At 45.2% G+C, this 9,951-nt stretch overlaps 1 protein-coding gene across 1 annotated transcript in view; it reads right to left on the bottom strand.

Moving 5' to 3' along the window:
* Positions 1-7,691: 7,691 nt before the first annotated feature.
* LOC106561032 (metabotropic glutamate receptor 8) overlaps positions 7,692-9,951 on the bottom strand; it is a 263,039-nt gene continuing 260,779 nt past the window's right edge. The window contains exon 11 of the mRNA XM_014124591.1: positions 7,692-8,267. Coding sequence (XP_013980066.1) covers positions 8,218-8,267 — 50 coding nt within the window. The 3' untranslated portion in view covers positions 7,692-8,217. The remainder of the gene's footprint in view (positions 8,268-9,951) is intronic.

The following is a 9,951-nucleotide window of genomic DNA, read 5'->3' as shown; positions in this document are numbered from 1 at the left end:
GGTCTCTCCACCCTGGTCTCTCCTGTGCCACCTCCTCAAGCCAGGCCTCCGTTATGTCTCCCCAGCCTGGTGAATCCTGAGTCGGAGCTGCCCGCCAGTCAACAGTCGTCGGAGCTGCCCGCCAGTCAACAGTCGTCGGAGCTGCCCGCCAGTCAACAGTCGTCAGAGCTGCCCGCCAGTCAACAGTCGTCAGAGCTGCCCGCCAGTCAACAGTCGTCAGAGCTGCCCGCCAGTCAACAGTCGTCAGAGAGGTCAGACTGCCCTGAACTGCCGGAGTGGCCAGACTGCCCTGAACTGCCGGAGTGGCCGGACTGCCCTGAACTGCCGGAGTGGCCGGACTGCCCTGAACTGCCGGAGTGGCCGGACTGCCCTGAACTGCCGGAGTGGCCGGACTGCCCTGAACTGCCAGAGTGGCCGGACTGCCCTGTTCTGCCGGAGTGGCCGGACTGCCCTGTTCTGCCGGAGTGGCCGGACTGCCCTGTTCTGCCGGAGTGGCCGGACTGCCCTGTTCTGCCGGAGTGGCCGGACTGCCCTGTTCTGCCGGAGTGGCCGGACTGCCCTGTTCTGCCGGAGTGGCCGGACTGCCCTGTTCTGCCGGAGTGGCCGGACTGCCCTGTTCTGCCGGAGTGGCCGGACTGCCCTGTTCTGCCGGAGTGGCCGGACTGCCCTGTTCTGCCGGAGTGGCCGGACTGCCCGGTTCTGCCAGAGGTGCCCGCCTGCCCTGATCTGCCAGGGTGCCCGGCCTGTCAGGATCAGCCCGAGTGGTCCTCCTGCCCTCCGGTCCAGCCCGAGTGGTCCTCCTGCCCTCCGGTCCAGCCCGAGTGGCCCGCATGCCCTCCGGCCCAGCCCGAGTGGCCCGCATGCCTTCCGGCCCAGCCCGAGTGGCCCGCATGCCTTCCGGCCCAGCCCGAGTGGCCCGCATGCCTTCCGGCCCAGCCCGAGTGGCCCGCATGCCTTCCGGCCCAGCCCGAGTGGCCCGCATGCCTTCCGGCCCAGCCCGAGTGGCCCGCATGCCTTCCGGCCCAGCCCGAGTGGCCCGCATGCCTTCCGACCCAGCCCGAGTGGTCCGTCTGTCAGGGTCAGCCCGAGTGGCCCGTCTGCCCGGCGCAGCGATCGGCGCCAACAGAGTGGGCGACGCCGAAGGTGGAGCGAGGTCCACGTCCTGCACCTGAGCCACCTCCAGGATAGGTGGGTTGGGGAGGGAGGGTGTAGCACAGTGCCGTCGGTGACGGCAGCCACCCTCCCTTCCCTCCCTTATTGTTTAGGTGTTCCTTTTTGTTGGGGATTTTTTTTGTGTTTTCCTTTTTTTAGGTGCATCCCGGGGTCTGCACCTTGAGGGGGGGGTACTGTCACGTCCTGACCAGTAGAGGGTGTAGTTGGGTCAGGACGTGGCAGAAGGGAGTAAGTGTTTTATTGTTTCATTTAATTTTGGCCGTGTGACTTCCAATCAAGCACAGCTGTAGAGGGTTGTGGTTGATTGGGAGTCACACATAAGTTGCCTACGTTTCCGTTGTGTGGTGTGGGTAATTGTGCTTGTCACTGTTGTTGCACCTGACAGGACTGTGTTGGCTGTCAGTTTTGTTGTTTTGTTAATTGCATAGTGTTCGTAACATTAAAAATGACGAACCCTAACTCCGCCGCATTTTGGTCCACTTCTTCCGTAGACAGCCGTTACACTTGGAAAGGTCGCATCCTATGACGGTGCCATGTTGAAAGTCACTGAGCTCTTCAGTAAGACCATTCTACTGCCAATGTTTGTCTATGGAGATCGCATGGCTGTGTGCTGGATTTTATACACCTGTCAGCAATGGGTGTGGCTGAAATAGCCAAATCCACTAATTTGAAGGGGAGTACACATACTTTTGTATATATAGTGCAGTTCCCTGAGGAATAGTGTGCAAAAACAACAATATGCCGGGACTATTTTTACAAGCAGTGATACTGTCGTAAGTCAGCCAAAACTCGAATAAATCTGAAATGCATAAAATAGTATAGCAATTATTGAGCTGAAGAACAGTGTGCATCCAAGGACAACCATCATCATAACCTGTAAACTTTACAGTGTGCGACATGTCCTTTGCTGTCAGTATCAAAACTCTTTGAAAGAAAAAAGTGCGACAGAAATTGACATGTTTAGTTAATGTGATATTCCAATATACAGGTATCTGCCAAAATAAAGGAAACACCAATATAAAGTATTTTAATAGGGCGTTGTGCCACCACGAGACAGAACAGCTTCAATGTACCTTGGCGTAGATTCTACAAGTGTCTGGAACTCTATTGGAGGGAAGCAAAGTCATTCTTCCATGAGAAATTCCATAATTTGGTGTTTTGTTGATGGTGGTAGTAAACGCTGTCTCAGGCGCCGCTCCAGAATCTCCACAAATTATTCAATTGGGTTGCAATCTGGTGACCGAGATGGCTATGGCATATGGTTTACATCATTTTCATGCTCATCAAACCATTCATTGACCACTCGTGCCCTGTATATGGGGGCATTGTAATCCTATGGGGGCAAAGCCATGGTTGCCAAAATAATGGCCAAAGTAATGGCCTGCCCAGCATTTTTTTTATACATGACCCTAAGCATGATGGGAATGTTAATCGATTAATTAACACAGGAACCACACCTGTGTTGAAACACCTGCTTTCAATACGTACGTTGTATCCCTCATTTACTCAAGTGTTTCCATTATTTTGGTGGTTACCTGTATCTCCTGTGACCACCGTCAATATACTGTACATCACCATTTATGATCATTTACTCATATGGAACGACTGTAGAGAGATAATTTGTGGTTAATGCAAACAGTTAGCAGCAAAATAATAGCGATAATATTTTAATAATACCCACAATATGTGGGTATATGATAAAGATACGTTAAAGATACTGAGGATTTACAGTGCATTTGGAAAGTTTTCAGACCCCTTTAATTTTTCTACATTCTGTCACGTTGCAGCATAAAATGTATTTTTTTTTAAATGTCTCTCCTCAATCTGAAAAAAATACCCCATAATGACAAAGCATAAACATCAGATTTAAATAAGTATTTATACCCTTTACTCAGTACTTTGTTGAAGCTCCTTTGGCAGCGATTACAGCCTTGAGTCTTTTTGGGTATGACGCTACATTTTATTTGTCACATGCGCCGAATACAGTGAAATGCTTACTTAGAAGCCCTTAACCAACAATGCAGTTTTAAGAAAAATAAGTGTTGAGTAAAAAATAAAAGTAACAAATAGTAAAATAACAATAGCGAGGCTATATACAGGGGGTACCGGTACAAAGTCAATGTGCGGGTACACCGGTTAGTCGAGGTAATATGTACATGTAGGTAGAGTTAAAGTGACTATTAATAGATAATAAACAGAGAGTAGCTGTTCAGGAGTATTATGGCTTTGGGGTAGAAGCTGTTAAGAAGTATTTTGGACCTAGACTTGGCGCACCGGTACCACTTGCAATGCGGTAGCAGAGAGAACAGTCTATGACTAGGGTGGCTGGAGTCTTGAAATTCTTTTAGGGCCTTCCTCTGACACTGCCTGGTATAGAGTTCCTGGATGGCAGGAAGCTTGGCCCCAGTGATGTACTGTGCCGTCCACACTACCCTCTGTAGTGCCTTGCTGTCGAAGGCCGAGTAGTTGCCATTCCAGGCAGTGATGCAACCAGACAAGATAATCTCATTGGTGAAATTGTATAACTTTTTGAGGATCTGAAGACCCATGCCAAATCTATTCAGTCTCCTGAGGTGAAATAGGCTTTGTTGTGCCCTCTTCACAACTGTCTTGGTGTGTTTGGACCGTGATAGTTTGTTATTGTTGTGGACACCAAGGAACTTGAAGCTCTCAACCTGCTCCACTACAGCCCCGTCGATGAGAATGGGGGCGTGCTCAGTCCTCTTTTTCCTGTAGTCCACAATCATCTTCTTTGTCTTGATCACGTTGAGGTAGAGGTTGTTGTCCTTGCACCACAAGGCCAGGTCTCTGACCTCCTCCCTATAGGCTCTCTCATCGTTGTCGGTGATCAGGCCTACCACTGTTGTGTCATCGGCAAACGTAATGATGGTGTTGCAGTTGTGCCTGGCCATGAAGTCATGAGTGAACAGGGAGTACTGGAGGGGACTGAGCGCGCACTCCCGAGGGACCAAAATATACAAGATGGCACACCTGAATTTAGGGAGTTTCCCCCATTATCCACTGCATATCCTCTCAAGCTCTGTCAGGTTGGATGGGGAGTATTGCTGCAAAGCTATTTTCAAGTTTCTCCAGAGATGTTCAATTGGATTAAAGTCTGGGCTCTGGCTGGGCCACTCAACGACATTTAGAGACTTGTCCCCTTGCCACTCCTGCATTGTTTTAGCTGTATTCTTTGGGTTGTTGTCCTGTTGCAAGGTGAACCTTCACCCCAGTCTGAGGTCCTGAGCACTTTGGAGCAGGTTTTCATCAAGGATCTCTCTGTACTTTGCTCCGTTCATCTTTGCCTCGATCCTGACTAGTATCCCAGTCCATGCCGCTGAAAAACATCCCCACAGTATGATGCTGCCACAACCATGCTTCACCGTAGGGATGTGCCAGGTTTTCTCCAGATGTAACACTTGGCATTCAGGCAAAATAGTTCAATCTTGGTTTCATCAGACCAGAGAATCTTGTTTAGCAAACTCCAAGCTGGCTGTCGTGTGCCTGTCAAGTGACTTCTGTCTGGCAACTATACCATAAAGGCCTACTTGGAGTGCTGCAGAAATGTGTGTCCTTCTGGAAGGTTCTCCCATCTCTTCTAGATCTTTGTCAGAGTGACCATCGGGTTCTTCATCACCTCCCTGACCAAGTCCCTTCTCCCCCGATTGCTCAGATTGGCCGGGTGGCCAGTTCTAGGAAGAGTGTTGGTGGTTCCAAACTTCTTCCATTTACGAATGATGGAGGTCACTGTGTTCTTGGGGACCTTCAATGCTGCAGAAATGCTTTTGTACTTTTCCCCATATCTGTGCCTTGACACGATCCTGTCTCGGAGCTCAACAGACAATTCCTTCGACCTCATGACTTGGTTATTGCTCTGAAATGCACTGTCAACTGTGGGACCTTTTATAGACAGATGTGTGCCTTTCCAAATCATGTCCAATCAATTCAAGTTGTAGAAACATTTCAAGGATGATCAATGGAAACAGGATCCACCTGAGCTCAATTTCGAGTCTCATAGCAAAGGGTCTGAAAATGTATGTAAATTAGGTATTTCTGTTTTTTTATGTTTAATTAATTAGCAAACATTTCTAAAAGCCTGTTTTCGCTTTGACATTATGGCGTATTGTGTGTAGATTGCTGGGGAAATGTTTTTATTTAATCAATTTTAGAATAAGACTGTAACATCACAAAATTAGGAAAAAGTCAAGGGGTATGAATACTTTCCAAAAGCACTGTATGTTTGCATCTGTTTCTGAGGACAAGCGCTCATGTTCTCTCAGCTTCATCTAGTGAAATTAGATCATCAACCAGGGAAAAGTATGCATCGAATGCCTACGGGATTCATCACTCAAACTTTATACCTAGCTTCCTTTGTTCAGTAGAAAATGCAGAAATATTCATTACATGGTTCAGGAGTTTTCACTTGTAGCTTTTATTGATCCTGCTACGCCTGTACCAATTACTGTATTGATTCCCTTAACTGTTTTTCAAAATTCTGGCACATACAGCGCCTTGGAAAAGTACTCATCCCCCTTGGCGTTTTTCCTATTTTTCCTGCATTACAACCTGTAATTTAAATTGATTTTTATTTGGATTTCATGCAATGGACATACACAAAATAGTCCAAATTGGTGAAGTGAAATGACTTGTTTCAAAAAATTCTAAAAAGAAAAACGTAAAGTGGTGTGTGCATATGTATTCACCCCCTTTGCTATGAAGCCCCTAAATAAGATCTGGTGCAACCAATTCAGAAGTCACATAATTAGCTAAAAAAAGTCCACCTGTGTGCAGTCTAAGTGTCACCTGATCTGTCACATGATCTCAGTATATATACAGCTGTTCTGAAAGCCCCCAGAGTCTGCAACACCACTAAGCAAGGGGCATCACCAAGCAACCGGCACCATGAAGACCAAGGAGCTCTCCAAATAGGTCAGGTACAAAGTAGTGGAGAAGTACAGATCAGGGTTGGGTTATAAAAAAATAAACGAAAATTTGAACAACCCACGGAGCACCATTAAATCCATTATAAAAAATGTCACCACAACAAACCTGAAAGAATATGGTGCCACCCACCAAAACTCATGGACCAGGCAAGGAGGCCAAATATAACCCTGAAGGAGCTGCAAAGCTCCACAGCGGTGATTGGAGTATCTGTCCATAGGACAACTTTAAGCTATCAACTCCACAGAGCTGGGCTTTACAGAAGAGTGGCCAGAGAAAAGCCATTGCTTAAATAAAAAATAAGCAAAAACATTTGGTGTTCGCCAAAAGGCATGTGGGAGACTCCCCAAAGACATGGTAGAAGGTACTCTGGTCAGATGAGACAAAAATGTAGCTTTTTGTCCAGCAAGGAAAACGCTATGTCTGGCGCAAACCCAACTCCTCTCATCACCCGAGAACGCCATCCCCACAGTGAAGCATGGTGGTGGCAGCATCATGCTGTGGGGATGTTTTTCATTGGCAGGGACTGGGAAACTGGTCAGAATTGAAGGATGGCACTAAATACAGGGAAATACTTGAGGGAAACCTGTTTCAGTCTTCCAGAGATTTGAGACTGGGACGAAGGCTCACCTTCCAGCAGGACAATGACCCTAAGCATACTGCTAAAGCAACACTCGAGTGGTTTAAGGGGAAATATTTAAATGTCTTGGAATGGCCTAGTCAAAGCCCAGACCTCAATCCAATTGAGAATATGTGGTATGACTTAACGATTGCTGTACACCATCGGAACCCATCCAACTTGAAGGAGCTGAAGCTTTAACTTTGGGGGGGGTGAATAGTTATCCACACTCAAGTTTTCATTTTTTTTGTCTTATTTGTTGTTTGTTTACATTCCTGTTAGTGATAATTTCTCCTTCGCCAAGATAATCCATCAACCTGACAGGTGTGGCATATCAAGAAGCTGATTAAACAGCATGATCATTACACAGGTGCACCTTGTGCTGGGGACAATAAAAGGCCACTCTAAAATGTGCAGTTTTGTCACACAACACAATGTCACAGGTGTCTTAAGTTTGGAATTGAATGCTGTAGCCAGAGAATTGAATGTTAATTTCTCTACTATAAACTGAGGTAGTTTACGGTAGAGAAATTAATATTAAATTCTCTCGCAGTCCAAAAGTCAGTCCATCACCATTTTTTTCTCAGGTTTAAGTAAAATGTTAAAACTAAACATCTGCATTATGTTCACAGTAATACTCAAATTATTTTGCCACGACTGTATATAGTTTGCTTCAGGGGAAATCCTACCACAATATTGTTTGTTTTCCTTTGAGACCATGGAGTTTTTGGGTGCTCTAGATATTTTTCATAGTTTGCTTTAAGGCTTCATACATTCTTAATATAATTTGCCTACTTACCATCCTGGTATATATTGGGTGTGTGCTCAATTCAATTCAAGGCAATCACATAACTGTTATGCCTTATGGATGATGCATTGGCTATCATTTCCATCTAAATTGAGGTAAACAACATACATCATATCCCACTCTCATATTTAACCTCATCCAACAATCCTAAACATTTCCAAAACATTCCTTTATTATAAATAAAGTATTTGTATAAAAATGTGCATGCTTAAACCATGGCATTTACAGATTTCACAACTCAAGACTACAATTCAGTTAGCTGATACAGAGAAACTCATCTCGTAATGTAGTTCAGACGACATAAGACACGAATGAGAAATCTTCACAACCACAAAATACATAAAATTAGAATAACAAACTAACTAACATGGTTGATCGCAACAATTTCTATTTAAATTCTCTTTTGTTTTCCTCTTCTGTTCACCACCCTCATTTTGTCAAGTCTCTTGAATGGTTTGTTTAGTGTTTTGTCTGCGTCCAGCAGGCCCATTAGCTCTGTCTGTGAACATGAAAGCGCAGACATATTTATATTGACTGCCACGCTCTCAGTTGTTATTTGGACTCTGAGCAATATCAATGTCTCATGCTTGTTGTAACGCCCTGTCATGTGTGAATCTGACACATCCACGTCTGCATGTGGAATTCCTCAGTAATTCTCTATTCAGTGCTTCTCTCTTCAGATGGCATGATTGGTGTAGCTGACATACTTTGTTTTGGTTGATGGCACTATAAAGGCAAGAATAGAGAAGATGTTAGTTTCCTGGAGTGTAGTCCCTCTGTACTCAATTTACTGTTTCAGTCCTTCCCTTAATGCATTACCCCATAATCGAACAGTCTTGATGGAATGTTGAGGATACTATGGCTTTCCACCATCAACGTAAACTAGAACAGCTGGCAATGTGGACTAATCACTCACAATGAACTTACATTTTGAGATGTATTCATTTGTGAAATTCTCCATGGTTAGGCAAAAAGGCAACAAATTAGAAAGCAAAGCAACTCAAATCTTATTGGTCACATACACATGGTTAGCAGATGTTAATGCAAGTGCAGAGAAATGCTTGTTCTTCTAGTTCCAACAGTGCAGTAATATCTAACAAGTAATCTAACAATTCCCCAACAACTACCTAATACACACAAATCTAAAGGGTTGAATGAGAATATGTACATAAGTAAATGGATGAGCGATGGCCGAGCGGCATAGGCAAGTTGCAGTAGATGGTATAAAATACAGTATATACATGTGATATGAGTAATGTAAGATATGTAAACACTATTAAAGTGGAATTATTTTATGTGGCATTGTATAAAGTGACTAGTGATTTATTTATTCAAGTGTCCAGTGATTGGGTCTCAATACAGTATATACATGTGATATGAGTAATGTAAGATATGTAACATTATTAAAGTGATCCATTTATTAAAGTGTCCAGTGATTGGGTCTCAGTGTAGGCAGCAGCCTCAATGAGTTAGTGATGGCTATTTAACAGTCTGATGGCCTTGAGATTGAAAAACAGCTTCTATCTCTCGGTCCCAGCTTTGATGCACCTGTACTGACCTCGCCTTCTGGATGATAGCAGTGTGAACAGGCAGTGGCTCGGGTGGTTGTTGTCCTTGAGGATCTTTTTGACATTCCTGTGACATCGGGTGCTGTAGGTGTCATGGAGGGCAGGTTGTTTGCCCCCGGTGATGTGTTGTGCAGACCGCACCACCTTCTGGAGAACCTTGCGGTTGATGTCGGTGCAGTTGCCGTACCAGGCTGTGATACAGCCCGACAGGATGCTCTCAATTGTGCATTTGTAAAAGTTTGTCAGGGTTTTGGGTGACAGGCCACATTTCTTCAGCCTCCTGAGGTTGAAGAGGCACTGTTGCGCCTTCTTCACCACACTGTGAATTTGTCTCTGATGTGTAAGCCCAGGAACTTAAAAGCTTTCCACCTTCTCCACTGCTGTCCCTTCAATGTGGATAGGGGGGTGCTCAATCTGCTGTTTCCTGAAGTCCACGATCATCTCCTTTGTTTTGTTGACTTGTTAACAAGTTTAAATATTCTACTCACGTCAGCCACTGAGAAGGAGAGGAGGGGGCCGCAGTCTTTGTTGGCGATCCGGAAATAAAAAAATAAAATAAAAAGCGGGCACAGAAGGTGTTTAGTTTTTCTGGAAGCGTAAGGTCGGTATCCATGAGGTGGCTGTTTTTGTTTTAGTCCGTGATTTCCTGTAGACCCTGCCACATACGTCTCGTGTCTGAGCCGTTGAATTGCGACTCCACCTTGTCCCTGTACCAGCATTTCACTTGTTTGATTGCCTTGCGGAGCGAATAACTACACTGTTTATATTCAGCCATTTCTCCAGACCTCTTTCCATTGTTAAATGCGGTGGATCGCGCTTTCAGTTTTACGCGAATGCCGCCA

Source organism: Salmo salar, chromosome ssa10 (genome assembly GCF_905237065.1).
Source record: "Salmo salar chromosome ssa10, Ssal_v3.1, whole genome shotgun sequence".
NCBI classification, from domain to species: Eukaryota; Metazoa; Chordata; class Actinopteri; order Salmoniformes; family Salmonidae; genus Salmo; species Salmo salar.
This window is presented reverse-complemented; position numbering and strand designations above follow the sequence as displayed.